Source organism: Rhinolophus hipposideros, assembly GCF_964194185.1.
Source record: "Rhinolophus hipposideros genome assembly, chromosome: X".
Lineage (NCBI taxonomy): Eukaryota > Metazoa > Chordata > Mammalia > Chiroptera > Rhinolophidae > Rhinolophus > Rhinolophus hipposideros.
In genome coordinates this window covers 6,706,559-6,731,200 of record NC_138046.1, presented here as the reverse complement: position 1 = coordinate 6,731,200, position 24,642 = coordinate 6,706,559, and the positions used below count along the sequence as shown (strand labels likewise).

Genomic DNA, 24,642 nt, shown 5'->3' with positions numbered 1-24,642 from the left:
TCGGGGGCGCGTCCACGTGGCTGGCAGGCGGCCACCGGGAGCCAGCGGCGGTGGAGGGACAGGTAGGTGGTCGCCATCCCCCGCGGTCGGTGCGTGGCCAGCCTGCTCGATGGCCCGGGGCTTAGGCAGCCCGAGGATTCTGTCGGCCTCGAGAGGGTCGGGCCCTGCCTTTCTTCGTGCCCCTTGGGCGCTGGCCTGACTGGTCCTTAGTGTCCCGCGCGGTATGGACGACCAGTACGAGCCCAGCCCCCTGCCCGATAGGGACCCTTTGTGGCGGAGGAGCGGCCTCTCCAAGGACTGCTGTGGCGTCTTCATCCACTAGGGTCCCCGTGGGTCGGCTGAGGGGTGCCCCTGGTGGGGGCAGGGAGAGCCGGGCCAGCAGCACGGCAGGAGGGCATTGGGGAGCATTGCCCGGAGCTGCATCTCTGCCAGGGGCTGTCCCCATCCTATGGCTTTTTGCTGGCACTGCTGTAAGCAGAGGGGCTGGGTGTGCCCGTGATGCCCCAGGCTCCCATTTACAGGTGGAGGTCGGGATCGGGGCTTGGGATGCAAATCCTGCCTCTCCAGGTTTGCCTCCGGACCCGTCCTGCCCCCATTCCGGGGTTTGTGTTCTTGTGTGCTGTGGAGGAGGTGAGGGTGCCATGAGACTTCTCTTTCGCCTTCCTTTCTTCTCTGGCTGTTGCGTTCGGGGTCCAGGATTCGGACCTCACAAAAGAGCCCTGGAGAGATGATCAGTCTGAACTGAAACTTTGCAGTTTCAAGCTGGGCCTGCTCCTTGTTCTAGCAAATGCATTTTTTCCTTTCTCTCTTCTGCACCTCCTTAGTTTGGTCCCCTGTTCCCCTCCCCCAAGCTGGGTACCTCGAGTCTCCCTTGAGGCTTGGGCACTGAGGGGGTGGCACTAAGACCTGTCCCGTGTTCTGCTATGACACTGAGCTGTTATCTTTGCCACCTAGGGCTGGCAGGAGAGCTGGGTGTGGCCTGGGGGTGAAGATCTGGCCAAGCTGGCACTGTCCGTACAGCCCCAGCCCCATCTTCCCAAGGTCTCTCTGTATTGGGGACGATGTTCCCCTTTCATAGGGCTCCTTGGGCCCCCTAGCACCTCCCCTTCTCCAGCTACCCTCTGGATCTGGAGGGAGAGCCACGCAGGACTGCCTGGGCCATCTGTCTGGCTGGGCTTGAGCAGAGCCTGACTTATATCTGTCTTGGTGGTGGTGTGTGTGTAGCTGTGGGGGAAGGCGCGACTCGGCTTTGTGTTGCAGCCGGTAGGCCAGACAGAAGGCTGCTGGACAGCCAGCCGAGAGAGGCCCTGGGGGTGAGGATGCAGCTGGGGCCAGGAGTGGGAATGTGGCAATGCTGAGTCCAGTCTCAGGCCTTGATGCCTCTTCAGACCTCTGTCCCAGGGATCCTGCTGGCAACGCCACTCTGGGGTGGTGTTCCCCCCAACGTCTGGCCTGTGATTGTTCTCTCCCTGCCTTTCCCCTTCCCCCAACTTGGGCGTGGGGTGTCTCTGTGGCCTGGGGTTTGTCTGTGGTGGCTCTTATGTGCAGCTAGCTGCCCTCAGCTCTGGGATCTGGTGTTCAGGGTCTCATTCCAGGAGGGCCAACCGCCCTCCCTTTCCCAGCATCTGGCTCTGCTGCCCCCTTGGGTGTGGCCCAGCTGAGGCGAGGCCTCCTGGCTCCTTTCCAGGGGTGGGGGGTGGGGGAATGATTGATGGCCCCCAAGCCTGCCCGCGCTTACTGCTCACTCATTCGCCCTGGTGGAGGCCCCTCCTTTCCCAGCCGTGGTCACCATCTGGGGCTCTGGCTCTGGCATGGTGGTGGGTGAGTGAGTGGCTCCCACCCACTGTGGCATGGAGCTTGGCCTGCTGGGGGTCCTAGGCCAGGTGTTGCAGGAGGAGGGCTGGCAGCCTGGGCCGGGGTGGGGGTCTCTGACTTGCATTTGCCATCTCTCCTCAGGCCCACCCCGGGGCACAGCCGCCGGCCATGCCCACTGTCTGCCTCCTCCTGCTGCTCCTCCTCACCATGGAAGGGGCCCTGTGTGGCAGCAGGCCCTTCCCGGCCTTCTCGGTGACAGACACCACACTCACCCACCTGGCCGTGCACCGGGTGACTGGGGAGGTATTCGTGGGTGCAGTAAACCGTGTCTTCAAGCTGGCCCCCAACCTTACTGAGCTACGGGCCCACGTCACGGGACCCGTTGAGGACAATGCCCGCTGCTACCCACCCCCCAGTATGCGTGTATGCACCCACCGCCTGGCAGCTGTGGACAATGTGAACAAGCTGCTGCTCATAGACTATGCGGCCCGCCGCTTGGTGGCCTGTGGCAGCATCTGGCAAGGCATTTGTCAGTTTCTGCGCCTGGACGACCTCTTCAAACTGGGCGAGCCCCACCATCGCAAGGAACACTACCTGTCTGGGGCCCAGGAGCCCGACTCCATGGCTGGTGTCATCGTGGAGCAGGGCCAGGGGCCCAGCAAGCTCTTTGTGGGCACTGCTGTGGATGGCAAGTCTGAGTACTTCCCCACTCTGAGCTCCCGCAAACTCGTCAATGATGAGGACAGTGCTGAGATGTTTAGTCTGGTGGGTGAACCACTGTCTGTCCACCCCCTCCCCTTGCCTCTCGTGCCGCCCCTCCCTCAAGAGCCAGCACGTGTTTCCCTCCTGCCTTCGCTCTGTCCCGGCTCCATCTCTAGAAGAGCCCTGGTCCGAGGTGGGACAAGCTTCTGAAGACAGGAGGATGGGCTGACGCACAGGACAGGGCTGTTTACCCTGCCCTCTGTGGCCGTTCTGCCTGGGGCTCCTGTGACCGTGTGGGGCGCGGGACATCCTGTGAGGGAAGCCCTGGGGGGCTGTGCTGTGGGGGATGAGGAACCAGGGTTGGGGAGGTTGACAGTGGACCCAGGCCTTGTCCCATGCTCTCTCCTCAACCTGCTCCCCAGGTGTACCAAGATGAGTTCGTGTCCTCGCAGATCAAAATCCCTTCAGACACCCTGTCCTTGTACCCCGCCTTTGACATCTACTACATCTATGGCTTTGTGAGTGCCTCCTTCGTGTACTTCCTGACACTGCAGCTGGATACCCAGCAGACGCTGCTAGACACAGCCGGGGAGAAATTCTTCACATCCAAGATCGTGCGCATGTGTGCGGGGGACTCCGAGTTCTACTCGTACGTGGAGTTTCCCATCGGCTGCTCCTGGCGTGGTGTGGAGTACCGTTTGGTGCAGAGCGCTCACCTGGCCAAGCCCGGCCTGCTGCTGGCCCAGGCCCTGGGCGTGCCAGCCGACGAGGACGTCCTCTTCACCATCTTCTCTCAGGGCCAGAAGAACCGGGCCAGCCCGCCCCGGCAGACGGTCCTCTGCCTCTTTACGCTCAGCACCATCAATGCCCACATCCGCCGCCGCATCCAGTCGTGCTATCGTGGGGAGGGCACGCTGGCCCTGCCCTGGCTGCTTAACAAGGAGCTGCCCTGCATCAACACTGTGAGTGCGGCGGGCCTTCGCCCTGGAACACTCACTTCCCTCTCTCAGGGACCCCTGCCCTCTCTCATCGTCCTCTTGCATCTGCTGCTTCTCCTTCTCCCCTGGCCTGCCTTCTCACTGTATCTCTTGGCGGGCACTCTCTGCTTGTGGACCACCCCTTCCTTTGCCTGCCCCTCCTCCCAGCCCCAGTTTGCTGCTTTTCGCTCTATCTCATGGGTGGCCCTCTCTGTCTTGAGTCAGCGACAGTCTACTGGCCTGTCCCCACCTTACAGGCCCAGGTCTCACTCTCCTTTCCCAAACTCTTGCTCCCTCTCCTTCCTCAGCCCCCGATTTCCTGTGGGGTCTAGGGCAAACAGTCGGTCTTGGCTGGTGGGGAACAAGTCCCAGATCCTGCTCCCATCTCGGACCAGGGCTCTTCTAGGGGGTCTTATGGCTTCTGTCCAGCTGCTGCCCCCAATCTTTGACTCTTACATGTATCCCTCCTGTTTCACCAGCCCATGCAGATAAATGGAAACTTCTGCGGGCTGGTGTTGAACCAGCCACTGGGTGGCCTGCACGTGATTGAGGGGCTGCCCCTGCTGTACGACGGCACTGATGGCATGGCCAGTGTGGCGGCCTACACGTACCACCAGCACTCTGTGGTTTTCATCGGCACTCGCAGCGGTAGTCTGAAGAAGGTAGGCCCTGGTCCCCTTGGCATGTGGAGATTGGGGCAGACTCTCAGATATGGGATGACAGATGGGGACAAGAATGTATAGACAAGCCTTGTGAGACCCTGGACAGGGCACAGCCAACAGGACAAAGGGAATTTCCCAGCTTGGGCCCTCGGAGCCTGGCCGTGCTCCACAGGCCACCCCTGGAGCCATCTGCTTGTGCCAGTACCACTATCTGCTGCAGCCTGACTTGCTGACTTCCTGTGGCCCTGGGGACAGAGACCAGACCTGTCTCAGGGCCTCCTGGCCAAAAGAGCAGGTGGCTGTGGCTCAAGAGCCATCATTTCTGGGTCCTCAGTAGAATGAATGCAGACGTACCCCCTTTGCCCTCTTGTCCCCTCATGGGCAGCAGGGCCTCAGCTGCTTCCGTCCCGGGCCTGGGGGTGGTGTGAAATGGGGAGATGAGCTCCTGGGGGCTCTGATGTGTTCTAAAGGGACAGGAGTCAGGATAGCTGCCATGTTCTCATCCTGCTGGCCTGCCAGTTGTGGAGCTAGCCCCAGGGAGGTCAGAAGTAGCCGGGGGAAGGTTTGTGAAGGGAGCTGCTGAGCTCTCAGCTGTGCCTGCTCCCCTCCTGGGCCCTTTTTGCCATTTATAACCACTTTATTGAGATATAATTCCCATCCCATACACTTCCCCCGCGTAAAGCATACATTCCAGTGGTTTTAGTATGTTTGCAGAGTGGTGCAACCCTCACCACTATCTCATTCCAGGACATGGTCGTCACCCTGAAAACCCCTTCCCGTTTGGATATCACCCTGCTCCCCCGTCCGCCATCCCGAGGCATCACTAATCTCTCTGTCTCTATCTCCTGGGAACCTTTTCTGGGTGGCTGTCACCCCCGAGGGCCTCCAGGGGGTGGCCTTTGAGCACTTGGTGTTTGTGGGGGCCAGCAGGTCAAGTGCTGAGCCCCAGCGGGCCCTGGCTTCAGCTTGGCCACAACCTGGAAAGCCCCTGGCTCGAGGAGAGGCTGCCCGGGTGTGTGCGGTGCTGCTGCGGCATCACATTGCCCTGTCATCCCTCTTCCCTGGCCTCATGGCCCAGGTGCGAGTCGATGGCTCCCAGGACGCCCACCTGTACGAGACGGTGCCTGTGGTGGATGGCAGCCCCATACTCCGAGACCTGCTCTTCAGCCCCGACCACCGGCACATCTACCTCCTGAGTGAGAAGCAGGTGGGCCCGTGGCGGGCAGCGGCGGGTGGCAGTGTGGAAGCCGGATGGGTGCTGATGAGACTGTCCCCAGGTGAGCCAGCTCCCAGTGGAGACTTGTGAGCAGTACCTGAGCTGTGAGGCCTGCCTAGGCTCCGGGGACCCACACTGTGGTTGGTGTGTGCTACAGCACAGGTGAGGGCAGTGGGAAGGGGGTGGGTAGTGACGACGGGCTCAGTGGAGCCGGCCAGGCCTGCTGTTGGCTGCGGAGGTCTGGACCTGCCCTCACCTGTGTACTCACTTCTCCCAGCTGTGGCCTCGTGGCCTTCCCCTCCCGCCCCTTCCACTTTCGCCAGCTAATGAGTGGAACCTCCACCCTGAATGACGTCCTTTGGACCCCAGGGGACAAGGCTGAGGCACGCTGTTGCCTGGCACTGTGGGCTGGGCCACCTGTCCCCTTCCCCTCCTGGCCCCCACGGAGCCCTGGACAGGGCCCTCCCAGGGCAGCTGCGGGATGGGCTCTGGCCTGACCCCATGCAGATGCTGCCGCGAAGGGGCCTGTCCCGGCACCTCAGCCCCGCATGGCTTTGCCGAGGAGCTGAGCAAGTGTGTCCAGGTGCGGGTGCGGCCCAACAACGTGTCAGTGACGTCACCTGGGGTGCAGGTGAGTGGTGCGGTGCTGGGGGGGGTGTGTGCAAGTGCATGCACGTGTGGGGGGACGCACCCTGCTGAGTCCTCTGCCTCCCCCAGCTGACTGTGGCCATGCGCAATGTGCCAGACCTCAGCGCAGGCGTGAGCTGTGCCTTCGAGGAGGTGACGGAGAACAAGGCCATCCTGCTGCCCTCTGGGGAGTTGCGCTGTCCCTCGCCCTCCCTTCAGGAGCTCCAGGCTCTCACCAGGGGGCACGGTCAGTGGCTGGGGCAGCTCGGGATGGGGGCACTCTGTGTCCCCAGTGGGCTCACAGCCACCCTTGGGCTCGTTACAGGGGCCACCCGCACTGTGCGTCTGCAGCTGCTCTCCAAGGAGACCGGGGTGAGGTTCGCTGGAGCCGACTTTGTCTTCTATAACTGCAGCGTCCTCCAGTCGTGAGTACTGGCCTTCCTCACTGTCCCCATGTGTCTCTGTCACTTGCTGTGTTGTGCACGTGTTACATGGGCCCTGGCACCTTCTTCCTTTGCTTCCCCATGTGTCCGACAAGAGGGGTGGTGAGGGCGCAGACTTGCCCTTCTCTTATTTCTCAAGCCTCTCTCCCCCAGGTGCATGTCCTGCGTTGGCAGCCCTTACCCCTGCCACTGGTGTAAGTACCGCCATGTGTGTACCAGCCACCCCCACGAGTGCTCCTTCCAGGAGGGCAGGGTCCACAGCCCCGAGGTGAGGCGGGCGCCGTGCGCGAGGGGGCTGGGCTCCGTGTGGGCTGGCCTCTGGTTTTTCTGTCTTTGGTCTCGTTGGTTTTTTGGAGCCTCCTCAATGCGAGGCTGGCCCAACTAGGCCTGGACATCAGCAGTCAGTGTGTGGCTGATGGGCGTTCTCCCTCCCAGGGCTGCCCTGAGATCCTGCCCACTGGGGACCTCCTGATCCCGGTTGGTGTCATGCAGCCTCTGACCCTGCGGGCCAAGAACCTGCCGCAGCCCCAGTCGGGCCAGAAGAACTACGAGTGTGTGGTCCGGGTGCAGGGGCGGCAGCAGCGCGTGCCCGCTGTACGCTTCAACAGCAGCAGTGTGCAGTGCCAGAATGCCTCAGTGAGTCCCCCCACTTCCGCTGGTCTGGAAGCCTCAGGTGGCTATGGCAGGGACCTTCTGATGGGTCACGTGCTCCATCTCTCACAGTATTCCTATGAAGGTGATGAGTATGGTGATACCGAGCTGGACTTCTCCGTGGTCTGGGATGGAGACTTCCCCATTGACAAGCCTGCCACCTTCCGAGGTGAGGGGTGGGATGGGGCTGGGGAGCTCGCCTCCTGGGGCAGAGTTGGCATACAGTGCGGCCAGGTGCAATGGGGACCTTCTGTCAGAGCCACCAAGGCTCCCTGTAGCTGCCCCCCAGCAGTGCCCTCTTTGCCCACAGCTCTCCTGTATAAGTGCTGGGCACAGCGACCCAGCTGTGGCCTCTGCCTCAAGGCTGACCCCCGCTTCAACTGTGGCTGGTGCGTCTCAGAGCACAGATGCCAGCTGCGGGCCCACTGTCCCTCCCCCAAGACCAACTGGATGCACCCGAGCCAGAAGGGTACCCGCTGCAGCCACCCCCGCATTGCCCAGGTTAGCCTTCCCCATCTTCCGCCTGCCAGGCCCCTGGGTCTCCAGGCTCACACTTTCACCTCCCATCCTGTTCTGCAGATCTACCCACTCATGGGGCCCAAGGAGGGAGGCACCCGGGTCACCATTGTGGGCGAGAACCTGGGCCTCACCTACCGAGAGGTGGGCCTGCGGGTGGCTGGTGTGCGTTGCAACTCCATCGCCACTGAGTATGTCAGCGCCGAGAGGTAAGTGTGGTTGTGCAGGTGCCCAGGCTGGTGCTCCGAGGCCGGTCTTGACATTCTCTGACCCCTAGGATCGTGTGTGAGATGGAAGAGTCGCTGGTGCCCAGCCCGTCACCAGGACCCGTGGAGCTCTGTGTAGGTGACTGTTCCGCTGACTTCCGCACGCAGTCTGAGCAGCTCTACAGCTTCGTGGTACGTGAGCCTCCTACCCCTTCCCACGTTCACCCCTTCTGGGGGGCTGTAGCCCTGCCTGCACTGGGCTACTTCCTCGCTCCCCTCAGGGCTGCTTCTCCCACAGACCCCAACGTTCGACCGTGTGAGTCCTAGTCGGGGCCCGGCTTCTGGGGGCACACGGCTCACCATCTCTGGGAGTTCTCTGGATGCCGGCAGCACGGTCACGGTGACTGTGAGAGATGGCGAGTGCCAGTTTGTGAGGTGCGTAGGGCCCTGCCATTCTTGGGCTGGGCATTGAGTAGGGGCTGCAGGGGTGGAGTAGGGCCCGGGAGGGCCCTGGGCCACCTGCTCCAAGCGTGCTGCTTCCTGTCATAGGAGAGATGCCGAAGCTATCGTGTGTATCTCACCCATCTCCACCCTGGGCCCCAGTCAGGCCCCCATCAGCCTGGCCATTGATCGTGCCAACATCTCCAGTCCTGGAGTCCTCTACACCTACACCCAGGACCCCACTGTCACTCGCCTTGAGCCCACCTGGAGCATCATCAAGTAAGCCCTGGGGAGAATGAGGCCCTGAGCTCCTATCTCAGGGCCTCACCTGGCGACTGGGTCCTTGGGCGTCAATTCCACTTCCTCGGAACCTGAGCCCTTATTGGCAGAGGGGGCAGGGTCCTCCTGACCGCATAGCACCTGGCACCCACCCAGCGACCCCGGGTGTGGGAGGCTCCCGGCTCCCATGGCAGCCTTGATAGCTCTTCAGGGCCTGGCTGGGGGCAGTGGATGATGGAGCCTGAGGCTCCTCCCCTTGTCCCCAGCGGAAGCACTGCCATCACTGTGAGTGGGACCCACCTGCTGACAGTCCAAGAGCCCCGGGTCCGGGCCAAGTACCGGGGCATCGAGACCACCAATGTGAGTGCCAACTGCCCTCGCCCCGCCCCTGACCCTGCCACCCATGGCCTCATGTGCTGGGCTGCCTGCTCTTGTCCACACAGACGTGCCAGGTGATCAATGACACTGCCATGCTGTGTAAAGCCCCTGGCATCTTCCTGGGGCGGCCCCAACCGCAAGCCCAGGGCGAACACCCTGACGAGTTTGGCTTCCTGCTGGACCACGTACAAACAGCCCGCTCCCTCAACCGGTCCTCATTCACCTACTACCCTGACCCCAGCTTCGAGCCGCTTGGGCCCTCCGGTGTCCTGGACGTCAAACCTGGCTCCCACGTAGTGTTGAAGGTAGTGGTGGGGTGCAGTGGCTGGGAGGGACAGGGAAGTGGGGAGCCCTGGTTGACCGTGTCCTCTATACACAGGGCAAGAATCTGATTCCTGCGGCAGCTGGCAGCTCCCGCCTCAACTACACTGTGCTGATCGGGGGCCAGCCATGTGCACTCACCGTCTCGGACACCCAACTCCTGTGTGACTCACCCAGCCAGACCGGCCGGCAGCCTGTCATGGTGGGTGGGGGTGGGAAAGCTACCAGGGGAGTGTGGGCTGGGGGTGGGGCTCAGCTCACAACGGGCCTGTCCCCACAGGTGCTGGTGGGCGGCCTGGAATTCTGGCTGGGCACCCTGCACATCACGGCCGAGCGGGCACTGACCCTGCCAGCTATGGTGGGGCTGGCAGTGGGGGGCGGGCTCCTGCTGCTAGCCATCACTGCTGTGCTGGTGGCCTACAAGCGCAAGACTCAGGATGCGGACCGCACGCTCAAGCGGCTCCAGCTCCAAATGGACAACTTGGAGTCCCGCGTGGCCCTGGAGTGCAAGGAAGGTGCCTGGGGTGGGGGTGCGCTGCGGGGGGCGGGGTGGGGGGCCTCCCTCCTCCCGCTCTGGTCACGCTTCCCCCCTATCCTTCCCAGCCTTTGCTGAGCTGCAGACAGACATCAACGAGCTGACAAACCATATGGACGTGGTGCAGATCCCATTCCTGGATTACCGGACCTACGCTGTACGTGTGCTTTTCCCAGGCATCGAGGCCCACCCGGTGCTCAAGGAGCTGGATGTGAGTCCCCCCTCACCTGCCCACTCCCCGTCACCCCCGGGGCCACTGCCGCACCCTCTGAAACTCTGCTGTCCCCTACAGACACCCCCCAATGTCGAGAAGGCACTTCGCCTCTTTGGGCAGCTGCTTCACAGCCGTGCCTTCGTGCTCACCTTCATTCACACACTGGAGGCCCAGAGCAGCTTCTCCATGCGTGACCGAGGCACCGTGGCTTCGCTCACCATGGTGGCTCTGCAGAGCCGCCTTGATTATGCCACGGGGCTGCTCAAGCAACTGCTGGCGGACCTCATCGAGAAAAACCTTGAGAGCAAGAACCACCCAAAGCTGCTACTGCGCAGGTACTGTCCCAAGCCCAGCCCTGCCTTCCGTGGGCCTGGCCCCTGAATGGTCCCACCACCTGCCAGGCCAGGGCCCCAGCAGCCTTTTCACCCTAGGACGGAGTCGGTGGCTGAGAAGATGCTTACCAACTGGTTCACATTCCTGCTGCATAAGTTTCTGAAGGTGTGCTTGGCAGGTGGGCTGCAGGGGAGGTGATGGGGGGAAGTAGTTGGCAGATAGGCAGGCAGGCAGCAAGCTGTGTGCCCAACCCTGGCTGCAGGAGTGCGCTGGAGAGCCACTTTTCCTGCTCTACTGTGCCATCAAGCAGCAGATGGAGAAGGGGCCCATCGACGCCATTACAGGCGAGGCACGCTACTCCCTGAGCGAGGATAAGCTCATTCGGCAGCAGATAGACTACAAGACCCTGGTGAGTGGGGTGCCAGGTGAGCAGGGCTTTGGGCATTGGGGGAAGCCTCGCCCAGAACCCACCCTGTGGTTCCCCTTGCCCTCAGACCCTGTACTGTGTGTGCCCGGAGAGTGAGGGCAGCACTCAGGTCCCGGTGAAGGTTCTCAACTGCGACAGTATTACCCAGGCCAAAGACAAGCTGCTGGATGCTGTGTACAAGGGCATCCCATACTCTCAGCGTCCCAGAGCTGAGGACATGGACCTAGGTGAGGCCCCCCAACTTGTGGCCACATGATCTTGTCTGGTGCTCGCCGCCCCCCCGGGCTCTGTCCTCTGAGTGGAGTGGGCCCCGAGTCTTGGGAGGTGCTGAGCCAGACTGTCTGTGGCCCGCAGAGTGGCGTCAGGGACGCATGGCTCGCATCATCCTCCAGGATGAGGATGTCACCACCAAGATCGAGTGTGATTGGAAGAGAGTCAACTCACTGGTCCACTACCAGGTGAGGGGCTGGGGGCTGTGGCCCTGCCCTGAGGACATGGGAGCAGAGGCCCTGGCTCCTTGCCTTTCTGGCCCTCGAGCTCAAGGAACCTCGGGAGCTGTTTCACATGCACACTGCAGGGTCTGGATGGGTGGTGGCTGGGGCCGCTTGGCTTCTCAGCCTCCTGCGCTGCCCCTTCTCTGTCTTTGGGGTCTCCAGGTGACAGATGGTTCCTTGGTGGCACTGGTGCCCAAACAAGTGTCCGCCTATAACATGGCCAACTCCTTCACCTTCACCCGTTCCCTCAGCCGCTACGGTAGGTGTCCTCAGTGTAGTGGCCTCTGCTGGCCCTGTGCCCTTTGAGGCTGTGTTAGCCATCATGGGGAGCCCCTGTCTGAGCAGCCAGCTTGGCTCTGGTGGCCTCCCCGGGCCCTGCCCTGGGGAGGTCTCCAGTTCCTCAGAGCCTAGAAGTGGGGTGGCCTCAAATAGCAGACAGGCTTCTCTCACCCTGCTGGGCTCCTGGGACAGAGTGGGGCAGTAGCTCCAGCGATGGCTGGTGTGGTCCCACGGGCCTAAGGGGCAAACTGGTCCTCTGCCCCAGAGAGCTTGCTGCGCACAGCCAGCAGCCCCGACAGCCTCCGCTCTCGGGCACCCATGATCACGCCCGACCAGGAGACGGGCACCAAGCTGTGGCACCTGGTGAAGAACCATGACCATGCCGACCACCGTGAGGGAGACCGTGGCAGCAAGATGGTCTCAGAGATCTACCTGACACGGCTGCTGGCCACCAAGGTGTGGGCCTGTCCCGTGTCACCCTGGCCTCAGGGCTGCTGACCTTGCAGGGAAGCCCTGCTCATTGCCAAGCCTCTGTCTCCCGTGTGTCCTGCTGTGGGGACATCCCGACCGGGCTCCCTCATAGCCTGTGTTTTGGCTGCACCCCCACAGGGCACCCTGCAGAAGTTTGTGGACGACCTCTTTGAAACTGTGTTCAGCACGGCGCACCGTGGCTCGGCCCTGCCCCTGGCCATCAAGTACATGTTCGACTTCCTGGACGAGCAGGCCGACCAGCGCCAGATCAGTGACCCTGATGTGCGCCACACCTGGAAGAGCAACTGGTACTGCCTTGTGCCTGGCTGCTGCTGGCCCCTCTGGGGGCGGGTGGTCAGAAGAGGGTCTTGGCTGTGCCGAGACTCACGGGCCACACGGGCAGGGCTCCTGATAGGGGCTGGCTTGCTTGTGCAGGCAGGAGAGGACTGGCATCCATGATACCACCGAGCAAAGGGGCTGAAAGTGCAGTTTGGAGGTGGGCTCTGTGGGGCACGTGGCCAGTTGGTAGTGGGACCAGCACCCAGGAATGGCCCTTAGCCACCAGGGCCTTGCCCAGGGCAGAGAGGCTGGTGGCTGTTTACTTTTATGTTCACTGTCGGAAGTCTGGTAAAAACTCAACACAAAGGTGTTTAACCCTAAATGTGTCAATCTCACTGCTCGGGGCAAGGTGTGGGCTGGCCAGGCAGGAACAGTGGTGGGAGGTGCTCATGGGGAGACTAGCGAGCTGTAGATGCGTGTCCGTCTGTCCAGCCTGCCCCTGCGCTTCTGGGTGAATGTGATCAAGAACCCGCAGTTCGTGTTCGACATTCACAAGAGCAGCATCACGGACGCCTGCCTGTCGGTGGTGGCCCAGACCTTCATGGACTCCTGCTCCACCTCTGAGCACCGCTTGGGCAAGGACTCACCCTCCAACAAGCTGCTCTATGCCAAGGACATCCCCAACTACAAGAGCTGGGTGGAGAGGTGTGCCCCGTGCTGCGGGGAGGCGGGGCCGGGCAGTCCGGGGAGACTGCTGGGGGCTGAGGGAGGCGGCAGCTGCCCCCTCTGGGCTGCCTTGTCTGCAGTGGGCCCATCACAGGAGACAGGCCCGGGGTCTGGCCTGGCAGCCGGGGCAGGGGCTTTGGCTTTTGTGCCACCTGTCCACTTGACTTACTCGGGGCCCCAACAGGTACTACCGGGACATTGCAAAGATGGCAGCCATCAGTGACCAGGACATGGACGCCTACCTGGTGGAGCAGTCCCGCCTCCACGCCAGTGACTTCAGTGTCCTAAGCGCACTCAGTGAGCTGTACTTTTATGTCACCAAGTACCGCCAGGAGGTATGTGCCACCCCTGGTGTGGCAAAGGCCCGGGCTTGGTGGTGGTCAAGGAGTGCCACAAGGAAGTGTAGGGAACAGGGAGCCCATCTCTTAGTTTGTTCATGATCCCTCTCCCGAGCAGGCCCCTGGACCGGTACAGGTGATACTCTCCTAGATGCTGGGACTTGAGGAACCCAGAAGAGAAGCCACCGGCTAGGGCAAAAGTGGAGGGTGGGAAGCACGGGGAAGGCCAGGATGAGGGCATGGGCATAGTTAGCCCTTGTAGGGCCTGTGGAATTTGTGACTGGACGTGTGAGTAGGCAAGGGCTGTAGAAGTGTGGAGCTCAGGATGTGTTCTTGGCTGGAGGTAAGAATTTGTAAGGCAGGATATGGCCCTGGGATCCCTGCACCTGGACGAGCTCGGCAGGGGCGGCCGAGTGGATGGAGAGGGAGAAGCCACCCAAGCGCTGAACCCTGGAGCCCTGAGACACTCAGAGGCGACAGAGAAGAGGGGGAGCGGACGGTGGAGACAGAAGGGGTGGCCAGCAGCGTGGGAGGGACCTCGAGAGTGCTGAGCTGATCCTGGACCGTGTGTGAGGACACCCCCCGGGGGGGGGTCCGGGAGGAGGGGGTGATGGGCTGTCAGATGCTGCTGCTGGTCAAGGGAGGGGCCGAGAACTCGGGCTGGGTTTGGCGACCGGATCATGGAGACCTGGACTAGAGGTTTGGGGGGTGGACTTAGGAGGGGACGAGAAAGGAAATCAGGAACAGCGATTGCCAGGCCGCTACTGGGAGGGGCTGCACTCTGGCTGTGCAGAGGAGAAGAAACTTGTGCAGCTGGAGGAGGATTTGGGGTCAAGGAGAAGCTGGAGGATGTGTTCAGAGGTGAGAGGCTGGAGCCTTTCCCATGTGCCCAGGGCCCACGGGGAGGACGGATGTGCTGAGGTGAGAGGGACTGAAGAGCTCAAGCTGAGGAGGGGGCGTTGCCTAGGAGGAGCTGGCCCTTCCCCTCGAGCCCAGTTTTGGGGCCCTCCTCCCCCAGGTTCTCACTGCTTTGGACCGTGACGCCTCTTGTCGGAAGCATAAATTGCGCCAGAAGCTGGAACAGATCATGAGCCTCATGACGAGCAACAGCTAAGGGTGACAGGACCGGTGAGGAGGGGGCTTCTCAGTCCTGGGCCCTCTTCCCCTTGATGGGGGCGGGCTCTTGCCTGGGGCTCAGGGCTGAGCCCGGGATTGGGTGGCATGGGTGTGGTCACCGGGCCAATATGCCCCTGGCACACCTGGGTCCCCTTTATTAGTGCCTTGCTTTGGGCCCTGCAGGCGGGGAGAGGTGACAGGACCAAGCCCCCCACCCCAACAGCAGCAATACCCCCAGCCTCCTGCCCTTGTGCCCAGGTGTTGTGACAGCCCCTACCCTCCTTGCTATTTATACCCCCAACCACCTATTTATTTAATTTATCTCCACCTCACCATCTCCATGTGTAAATATGTGTCCCCCCTGGGATCTTGCCCACCTCACTCACCTTCCCTCCTTGAGTCGTCCTGGCTCCCTCGTGACACTGTCAACCTTGGCCTAGCTACTGGCACCTCACCTTTGCCACGGCTGTCCCCACCTGTTCCGAGAAGGGGGCCTCGGCACCAGCAGCACTTGGGGTGGGGTGATGCCCCCAAAGCTTCCCTTGGTCTGTGGGCTGTGCCAAGGGGTTCCCTCCAAACTTCTTGGGAGATGGACTGTTCGTTCTCACAGGGCCCTGTTCTCTCTGGGTACCTGGAGAACTGTAACCAGACATGTGCCAGGGCCTGACCTGGGCCCGGGGGCTCCAGAACTCTCCGTCTCCCGGCCCTACTGCCAAACTTCCTCAGTGTTGTCCGCACTTGCCCTGGACCCCCTCATCCTCAGCTGCCCTGTCCTGCACCTGCCCCAAGGGGCCGAGGCGGCAGTGCCTTACTCCTTTGTTCTGCCTCTTCTGAGGAATCTGGCCCCGTCTCATGGTCCCCGAAACCCCATTTTCTCCTCTTTTGTTGCATGAATTTTCCTTTGTTCATGTATTTTTTTTTCCTAATTAAATCGTGGGAAAATGGAGTCAATGTGTGGCTTTGCCCTTGGGGCAGGTGGGTGGTCGGTAAACATGGGAAGCAGGTGGGGAGACTGTTAAAACTCCAGATGAGCTGGACTCCCTTTGGGGGAGGAAGGATACCTCCCTGCAGGGTTCCTGAGGATTTAAGGAGGCCCAGGGTCACGTCCAATCCATCAACGAGTGCTGGTGGCTCTACCTTCAAGGTCCATTGAGGATCTGGTCCCTTCTCCCCCTCGTCACTTGCCTGGATGCCAGTCTCCCCGTTTCTGCCTTGCCTGCCCTCAGCCTATTCTCAACGTGGGAGGCACGGGGATCCCAGAAAGATAGAAGGTAGATCTTGTCCCACTCTGTTCAGAACCCATCAGTGGCTTCATTGCTTCCCAAACTCTGTACCTGACAATTCCTTACTGTCCCAGTTGTATCTCCTTCATGATGTTCCTACCTACCTCTTACTCCCCCACACCTGTTAAGGTAATGCAGGTGGGGAGAAAGTGGGATGCAATTTTAAATAGTAACCAGGAATGATATTTGAATGTGCCGGTGGGAAGAGCGTTACACACAGGAAACAGCCAGTGCAAAGGCCCTGAGGCAGGAGTGGGCCTGATGTGTGTCAGAAAGGGGACGAGGCCAAAGTGGCTGGACCAGTGAGCAAGGAAGAAAAAGGAGGGGAGGTGGCCGCAGAGGACGCGGCCCTGATCGCACAGGGCTCCGAAGGCCACTGTGAAGGCTCTGGCTGTGTCTCTGAGTGAAAGGGGAGCCCAGGGCGGGTTTGGGACAGAGGAGTTCCGTGACCTGACTGAGGTGTGAAAGCCACCAGCAGCTTCCGCAGTCCTTCCATGGGGCCAAGGCAGTTGACTCTGGTGATAAGGATAGTTAAACAACCGTAGGTGCTTGGCAAAATTCCTAGACCTGTATACCTTAAAAGGGGGGAGTTTACAGTATGGGAATTAAACCTCACTAAGCCGGACTTCAAACACAAACAAGTAAACAAACAAACAAAAAGCGATAAAAGAGTAAAGAGAGAGCCTCATGATCTAGAATAAGGATTCATCCTCCAAGCGAAGTGCCAGTTTGACAGCTGTGTGGGCAGGCAGCCTGAAAAGAACCAGGCAGGAACAGGAGAGAGCATGCCGAGGAAGATGGTTTTCAAAATGACCATTGTGAGATTACAGAAACTAAGCCAATGACAAACTAGGCAGTTTTTAACCTCAGGGGAGAAAGAAACCCTAAGAAGTGAATAGAACCATTTGGGGAGGAGGTGCAGTGGAAAGATCGTGATGTAAAAGCTAAATTCTCATCTAGCCATCATCAGTAATTAAGGTCTTCAGTCTGATTTCTTAAAAAAGGTAAAAAGAGACACCACCTCCCCTGTATCCACTACAGCTGCTGCATACTGTCAGGCGAGATTCTTTATTGCCATCATCATGACCCCATCAGCAGCTTCTCTCTCCCTCCAGCTCACAATATCAGAGGTCTCCACGTTCTACAATGGTAGACTCTGTTCACACACATGCAGTAACAGGGACCAGATTTACCCTGCCACTTACTTGAAAGACACCCCCAACCACACAAAGTATACGAAATAGGCTGTAAAGAAATCGGGTATCTGGCAATGAAGGCCGGTGATCTCTGGCAAATGAGAGTTCACCCATGCATTTGCCCCGGCTGACTGTCGGGAGAGGGAGAGGAGTCTCCGGCAGAACCCAGTGGATACCCCAAGTTTAGGAGATGGAACTGAAATTCTCAGCACCTAGGGCTGAGGGTGGAGGACCAGAGAGAAGAGAGCGGCAGAGGGAGAGGACCCTGCACACCCGCGGACGGTCCCGCTGGAGAATTCTGCAGACCACTCATCAGCACAGGCATGTGAGGAAAGTACGCCAGGCTGGGGGAAGGACCGCCGGGAAGGATGAAAGAGGACGATGCCCAGGGCTCAAGCAGGACAGGCATTACTGGCTGTCCCCACTGGCCAGAATTGTTGCGACCTGCACAACACAAGCCGTGGGAAGGTGAGGGAGGCGGTGAGGGTTAAACTATAATAAAGAGACAGAGACTCATGCACAGTAAAATCACAGAGGACCAAGGGACTCGCAGCCTCGAGACTGGAGCCCCGAATCGGGTCACTGACAGTATTTGATTACAAACAATGAGCATCACATGATTAGAGGCAGGGTCTGTGAAACTCTTACACCACTTCAAAAAAATGATTTCAATACGCGATTGTCCCAAAGCAGCCGAAACATATCGTCCCAAGATGACTAAGGTGCGGTATGCACCACCTGGGGGAGAGTCTCTCACGGTGAAACTGTCCCATGAGCTGAGCAGAAAGAACTTGATCTTATCGCTCTCATGGGCCTCTCTCACAATAAGGTGAGAGGGAGCAGCAGAGGCAAGCATTCCCACAAGAACAAGAGGAAGGAGGGGCAAGGCTCCCTCCTATTATTTCTTATAACAGCTCATTGGGGTCTCAACGGGGTCCCATCTGGCTTGAGTTGTCCCTCCCGTGAGGAATCTTACTCGTCGTTGACCGCAGCCCCTTCTCGTGAAGACCAGATGGAGAGACTCAGGATATTATAAATTCAATCCCAGAGAGGCACAGTCCCACAAATTCTTCTTTCCTTAGGGAAAGATGTGTGTGTGTGTGGGGGGGACAAACGGCTAGGCTGCTGTGTGACCACACAGAATGGTAAACCTCACAATTTGGGAGGCATCGGGCAGGGCGCTCAGGAGGAAGGGTCTTGCCTCCGTCGTGTGGGAAAAAAAATGACACCCACTCTGAAAGGGCCCACACAGCAAATCTTCAGAGTCAGACTGTTTCAGATCCGACTGTTTCCAGCATCCAGAACAAAGCTCAAAACATGTCTAGGCCTACAAAGATATCCAGCCCCCAAGGGAAAATCATGTCTGGCATCCAATCTAAAATTACCAGGCATGGAGAGAAGCAGGAGAATCCAACTCCATAATGAGAAAAGATACTAACCAATAAAAAGCATCCAAATTGAAAAGGAAGTAAAATTGCCTTTATTCTGAGAAAACATGATCATCTTGGAGAAAATCTGACGGCACTTATAAAGGAGCTGCTAGAATAAGTGAATTTAGCAAGCAATGCAATGTATTTTAGAGGGAGCTCATTCCTTCCAACAAAAGGCTTAACCAATTGTCCCAACACTTTTCTTCACTGACCTGACACACTGCCAGTCAGCCCACAAGGCCCTGACTCTAGTATATCTGGGTTGGTTGCTCTTCTCATGCAAACCAAGTTTTTAAAAATGTTTGCCAAGGAGACCCAGCAGTGGCGAGGAAGTGGGAAACCAGCATTCTGATGGGAGGGCATATTTTCTGGAGAGCAATTCTGCACTGTAGATTGACCGCTTTAAAAAATAAATCATAAATATTTAACGAAGTCTACCTCCTGGAATCTATCTTATGGAAACAATCATTCATGCAAAGATTTATATACAAGAATTCCATTGACTCATCCATTACCTATAATAGGACAAAAAAATTGAAAATAGTTTCCCCGAAAATAAGACCTAGGAGGACAATCAGCTCTACTGCGTCTTTTGGAGCAAAAATTAATATAAGACCCTGTCTTATAGTAAAATAAGACCGGGTCTTTAATATAGCAATATAATATAATATAATATAATATAATATAATATAATATAATATAATATAATATAATATAATAATATAAAATATAATGTAATGTAATATAATATAAAGACAGGGTCCTATATTAATTTTTGCTCCAAAAGACAAATTAGAGCTGATTGTCTGGCTAGGTCTTATTTTCGGGGAAACACAGTAATTTAAATGGCCAATAATTACATTATAATGTATCTTTTATGTCTCCATCCAATAATGCTTTTGAAGAATTTTTAGTGGAAACGCTCATGTTAGATTAAAAATATCAGTAAAAATGCAAAATGTTATACATTATGTATTATTGTTATACATTTACTATATAAAATACAGCTTTAAAACTAAGGAAAGATTCCAAAATGTTGACAGTAGTTAATACTGAACGACAGGACCCAGCTTCCATTTCCTCAATTGTCTTCAGTTACCTGGTAGTGCTTGAATATCTGAATCCCAGAACTCTCCTCCAACCCTGGGACAAAGGCAAGAATACTAGGTGCTGTAGTTTAAAAGAAAATCAGACATGGAATAGTAGCTCAGTTGTTGTCTGCAGTAAGGACCAAACAAACGAAGTGAACCCCCAGTGCCCAAGGGCCGGTACAGGCAAAAGATTTAGGGTTCCATAATAAAGTGGCAACTACTGCAATAATCACTGTGTAGGGCGGACCCACTGCCTAGGATGGGACACAAGGTTGGGCCTCAGCCCCCTTTTCCTAGCTCAGGCTTAGCGGGAAAGAGGGGGCCCAAAGCGCTGCATGGTCCGCATCACCAGGGAAAGCTGGTCAAGAAAGTTGATGATGGACATTCGGAGGAGGCGAGAATCATCAGCTCTCCAGCGGCTAAATGTGAGGAAAACAGAAAATCAAGTTAGAAGTGATGACCCCTCCCCATCCTTGCTCTGCCCCTCCGCCATCTGAACCCTTTGTCGTCTCTATTACGACACCTCCCCCTTAGACTGCACCAAGTCCCTCCCCTAGACCTAACCCTTGAGTGTCTCCACCTCTCCAATAAAGCGCCTCTCGGTAGAGACTGGCCCTGCCACCCCCACCTCCTGTCCCTCCTAGAGCTTACACCGCGAGGACGGTGCCGCTCACGGTGAGCTCCCTCCGAACCGCCCCTGGGTGGGGTTCCGCATCTGGGGCCAGAGACCCACAGGCGATGTCAGCCTCCAAGGGGGACGGGAAAGGCACACTGAGGGCGCTGGAAATTGTGTCAAGGCACCATCCACACAGACTTTGTGCCTCGGGTACCTTCTCTGGCCACCTTGATTAGTCTCACTCCCTTCAGCACTCCCAGACCACCCCTGGCCCTAATCCCCGCCCCCAGCCACCCCGATCCCCACCTGCTCTCATTTCTTCTCCTCCTCCAGACTCCTCCTGGCCTGTATACCCCCAAGCTGCCCCTGGTTCCTTCTGTTCCCCTTTCCACACCCGACGCGTCCGTCCCTCTGCACCCAACGCCTCCCGCCCCGCAGACAGCCCCCAGCGTATTCCCCGCTGTCCCTTCGGGTAGGATACAATATATGTAGTCGGTTTCCCGGTCTTCTGGCCGTGGACGCTGCGTCTCCGCCCGGCTCTGGGCCATGCTGTGCTCGCGAGACACCAGGAGCTCCGCCAGACGCTGGGGCCGCCGTGCCCGCACGGCCGGGGCCTCCCTGGCCTTCCGCTCCGGTGCAGCCTGCGCCTGCCGCCCGCCGCATGGCCGCGGCGCTCCGCCTTCCTTCCACCCCGCCCTTGGAGAGCTGCTCTAACCGACCGACTGCGCTCTCCGCGGGAGGCTGAGGAACTGCCGCTCCTTTCCGAAGCTCTGCCCCTTGGCACTGACTCCGAGCAGGAGGCCTGCCGCCACCCGGCCCTAGTAAGGACTCCTGCTGTGTGGTGAGTTCCCGCCAAACCTGCCCGGCAGCCCGTGGGCCCCGGGAGACCCTGTGGTGGCCTAGACAATGAGCCCTCCCTCATGAAGCTCTGCCCCTAAGAGCAACATGTGGCCCCCAGTGTGCCCGCCTAACCCGTCCTGCCTTAGTCCCCTCCACCCACCTCGTGTGAGGCACCAGATAGGTGGTTGCTTTCCCGCCCTGTCTCTTCCTTGGGCCCAATGTCCCCAAGAGATGTGGCTCAACGTACTTGCAGTGATTTGTGGAGGGAGGTGAGGTCCGGTAACCCACAAGGGATGTTGTTCTGTATCCCTCCCCCATTGCCAATGTAGACGGGGAAACCAAAGGGGGCTTTAAAGGGGACGATGGCCCAATCATATCTGCATTTTTAGAGACGAAGTGGGCGGTGTGAAGGTCAAGCCTGAGACCCCAACAGAGGCAAGGAGGGAAACAATAGGGAACTGAGGTAAAGTAGTGGCAGTGCGAACGGGGCTAATGTCATCTGTGAAAAATCAGGATGCAAAACCAAAATCACTAAAATCCCAATTTAGTAAATTACCGTATACATGCACTGAAACTTAGAACAATACACCAAAATGTAAATACTCATTACCACTGTGTGACGGCACACTGGATTATAGCTGCCTTTTTGTGTTTGCTCGCAAATTTTTGACAATGACCTTATATGACATTTTAATCAAAAATAAGTTCTTAAAGTGACATGAAATTTTTGACAGTGATTTTCATGGTAGTTTTCTATTTTCCTCTTTTGTAATCATAAGGAAGGACATAAAGCTGAGCTATCTCATCAAATCTTGTTGGATCTCCGACTCAAAACAGCCCCTAATCAGTCCACTTTCTCTACTGCTCCGTTGCTAGTCTCCAGTGGGAGCCACCGTCACTCCCGGAACATCTTCCTATCTGGTTTTCTTCTACACTTGCTCCTCTAGAGCCTGTTCTCCACACAGAAGAATCAGGTCTTAATTTTTAGTATAAACCACATCATGTCACATCCCTGCTTAAAATCCTAAAACGATTTCCCATTGCCCTTGGAATCAACTCTAAACTCTTTGCTGTAGCTTATGTCAACTGATGGTTGTTGGCGCCACTTCAACATCACCTGGAATCCCCAGTTTGGGGTGCACTGACGGACAATTTATTCAGCACAAAAAGCTTAATTGTGACACAGCCCAGCTGTGAGAATGTTCAATAGTATTACAGCTCAATTATGAGACAACACAGCTGTGGAACAGCATGGCTGTGAGGTGGCTCTGGGGCAAGGCGGCCCCAGGGTGAGGGCCCTCTCCGGCTAGACAGCTGTGCTCTGCTCCACTCTGCCCTGTTCTGCTCCACTTGCTCTTCTCCGCTCTGGTCCACTGAGACTTCTTGCGTATTTGGTCTTCAGTGTTTCAGCTCCAGCCTGGGAAACACACTCTTCAGTCTTCAGCGTAAAGGGAAAGTGCACTCTCCAAGACAGAAGTTAAGTCTTGCCCCTGGTCCCTGATTGGCCCATCCTCATGCAAATGACACTCCAAGTCCTCACAGTCTGATTGGTCCAAAAGGCACTGTCGTGATTGGTTACAGTGGAGCTTCTCTGATTGGTGGCTGAAGATGCTGATGAGGGTGTAGTTACACAGCTCTGGTTGGATGGGGAAAGTTTCAGTCTTATTCGTTGAAATAGGATTCCAGGAACTACTTTATAAGGGTTGGCTCGGATGGCAGGAACACAGTACAGGCAGACAGTTCAGTGTAGGCTTCTCCTGAAGCACGGCTTGCATGAGAGGCCCGTGCTTAGAAACAGCTGCTAGGCTCTGTTTGATTTTTTGTTTGTTTTTGTTTTTGTTGTTGTTTTTAGAACCCAGTTATCCACTAAGATCCCTTCTTAGTAGGTATCTTGTTAGGATCCACACTTATAAAAGCCCTGGGTGACCTGGCTTCCAGCTCCTCCACACTCTACCGTCACCTGCCTGCTTCCTCATTCTCTGCAACCTCTGGGGGTTTTCTGTACTCCTGACCAGAGGTGACCCACCCCCAGTTCTTTGCACTTACTCTTCTGTTTGGAAGACTATCCCCAAACTTTCCCATGGCTGGCTCTTTCTTGTCATTAGGATCTTGGCTCCAATGTCACCTCTGAGAGGACTTCTGGGTCACCAGTCTAACATACTACCCCCAGGTATGCTTCATCACATTTGCCCACTTTAATTTGCTGCATAGCATTTCTAATAATCTGAAATTATAACCTTGTTTTGTTCAGTTCTATATTGTTGATATACCATCTCTAGTACCTTTGTTTTTTTTTGTTCAGTGCAGTTTATGCAATAGGTGGTTTGTTGCTTGTTGAATAAAACAGAGTATTACTAAGTACAAAACTCGATCATGGACCCGCAATATGCAAGTAGGCAGTTACTTCACAAATGGGAAATAACATATGTACAATGTTACTCATTATAACCTAATCAGTAACAGAAAGTTATTGGACACGATGTACATGTCCACCAGCAGGGAATTGGTGATATAAACTATGGCACCTTCATGCAATAATCCTAAGCAGCAATAAAAGAAAAAAAGAATGAAAACCTCTAATGAAAAAGTGAAATGATTTGCAGGATACACTGTTATGTGAAAAAAGCAGAGTGTAAAGGACACACACACTCATGGACACACACACACTCTCAGACACACATACTCATTGGGAAAAAGACACAAGAAGGAGATACCCCAAACTAATAAAAAATGGTCACCCGGAGGAGGTTGACATGGGTATAGCATTTCTTGGAATATACCTTTTTGTGTAGTTTTGACTTTGAACCATGTAACATTTTACATGTCCAAAAATACATTTGAAAGAGTGAAAAAGATCAAATGCTAAAATTGAATAAAAAAACAAATGAGGCTAACTGAATATCCAATTTATAACAAAACCATGCAGAGAAAATAATTCAGGTGCCTTTTAAACTCAGCAGTCTGACTGTACTCCCTGCACGGAATGTATTCTAAGGAAAAAGTCACTGGCCTTACTCTAAAGATGTTTGTTGTTGGCAACGGTAGTGATGAGGTGACTCTGAAACTATTTTGGGTGTACTTTAAGACAGACTCTATCTGGTAGAGCAAATGAGTAAATATATCTATGCTGTCGGGAATGAGAATTCTCACTGTGGAATAAGGGAAGGTGACAAAGAACTGTGACACTGGATTGAAATTGGGGATTGCAGTATGAACTCTTAAAAATATATTTCCTAGTTTCGTCTACTGAAAGAGTCTGGAAGCAATGACACCCTGATAGCAATGAGCACACCCTGCGCCCAGACCTTGCTTCCACGATGACATTCTCCACTAAAAGGAACCAGACTTCCTTGGAGAAATGGCTGATTCTAGGGCTGGGACAGGAAAAAACACAAGATGAGCCTGGAGTACCTTACTTTTAGGAGTTATCACGTGGTCAAGGCAGCCTGCCCCTTGACCACGTGATCAAATTGAGCTTCCCCAACAGTGGGACGGGCTGACCAGAAAGTAAGGAAGTGCTTTAAAAACAAAAGGATGAGGCGTGTTAAAGGGACATAGTTGTCAACCAGGAAGAACCAAAGCTAGAACAATTTGAGCATCCAAAAGGATATTAAACCTTTTGGAGAGGAGTATGACCGGAAGGGGGCACCGGGGAACGTGCTGGAGTGCTGGCAATATTCTGTATTTTGATCTGGAGAGGATACATAGGTGTATTCAGTTTAAAACGCCATCAAGCTGTA

The 24,642-nt window shown here is 56.5% G+C and overlaps 2 protein-coding genes across 3 annotated transcripts; one reads left to right on the top strand and one right to left on the bottom strand.

Annotated features, from left to right (window-relative positions):
• Window positions 1-6: 6 nt before the first annotated feature.
• On the top strand, window positions 7-15,391 carry PLXNA3 (plexin A3). 2 transcript variants are annotated; one of them, XM_081042125.1, is made up of 33 exons: window positions 7-62; window positions 1,957-2,580; window positions 2,940-3,479; window positions 3,974-4,156; window positions 5,235-5,363; window positions 5,434-5,534; window positions 5,880-6,003; window positions 6,090-6,246; window positions 6,325-6,424; window positions 6,596-6,710; window positions 6,878-7,078; window positions 7,166-7,262; window positions 7,404-7,594; window positions 7,673-7,818; window positions 7,887-8,007; window positions 8,114-8,250; window positions 8,365-8,535; window positions 8,802-8,895; window positions 8,979-9,218; window positions 9,293-9,436; window positions 9,515-9,749; window positions 9,838-9,980; window positions 10,062-10,318; window positions 10,415-10,481; window positions 10,579-10,725; window positions 10,811-10,970; window positions 11,098-11,201; window positions 11,400-11,496; window positions 11,782-11,972; window positions 12,126-12,295; window positions 12,759-12,971; window positions 13,177-13,327; window positions 14,349-15,391. In XM_081042125.1, the coding sequence occupies exons 2-33, from the start codon at window positions 1,984-1,986 to the stop codon at window positions 14,442-14,444; spliced, it is 5,619 nt and encodes a 1,872-aa protein (XP_080898251.1). In that variant the 5' UTR covers window positions 7-62; window positions 1,957-1,983; the 3' UTR covers window positions 14,445-15,391. The 2 variants fall into 2 exon arrangements, with proteins under 2 accessions (XP_080898251.1, XP_080898250.1); XM_081042124.1 differs by having other exon boundaries at window positions 9,838-10,318.
• Window positions 15,392-19,215: 3,824 nt separating this feature from the next.
• On the bottom strand, window positions 19,216-20,744 carry LAGE3 (L antigen family member 3). Its single transcript, XM_081042882.1, has 3 exons — window positions 20,544-20,744; window positions 20,098-20,226; window positions 19,216-19,865 (listed from the first exon to the last, which is right to left on the bottom strand). Exons 1-3 carry the CDS (start codon window positions 20,723-20,725, stop codon window positions 19,751-19,753), a joined length of 426 nt encoding a protein of 141 aa, XP_080899008.1. The 5' UTR covers window positions 20,726-20,744; the 3' UTR covers window positions 19,216-19,750.
• Window positions 20,745-24,642: the final 3,898 nt, after the last annotated feature.

Excerpts from the sequence above, each read along its gene's own strand:
- PLXNA3 (XM_081042124.1), top strand. The coding sequence starts at position 1,984 with ATGCCCACTGTCTGCCTCCTCCTGCTGCTCCTCCTCACCATGGAAGGG. Across the intron at positions 5,535-5,879 it reads TGGTGTGTGCTACAGCACAG|ATGCTGCCGCGAAGGGGCCT; the intron begins GTGAGGGCAGTG and ends GACCCCATGCAG. Across the intron at positions 7,263-7,403 it reads CAAGCCTGCCACCTTCCGAG|CTCTCCTGTATAAGTGCTGG; the intron begins GTGAGGGGTGGG and ends CTTTGCCCACAG.
- LAGE3 (XM_081042882.1), bottom strand. The coding sequence starts at position 20,725 with ATGCGGCGGGCGGCAGGCGCAGGCTGCACCGGAGCGGAAGGCCAGGGA. Across the intron at positions 20,227-20,543 it reads GGAAACCGACTACATATATT|CGCCCTCAGTGTGCCTTTCC; the intron begins GTATCCTACCCG and ends CACAATTTCCAG. Across the intron at positions 19,866-20,097 it reads AGCGGCACCGTCCTCGCGGT|CCGCTGGAGAGCTGATGATT; the intron begins GTAAGCTCTAGG and ends CCTCACATTTAG.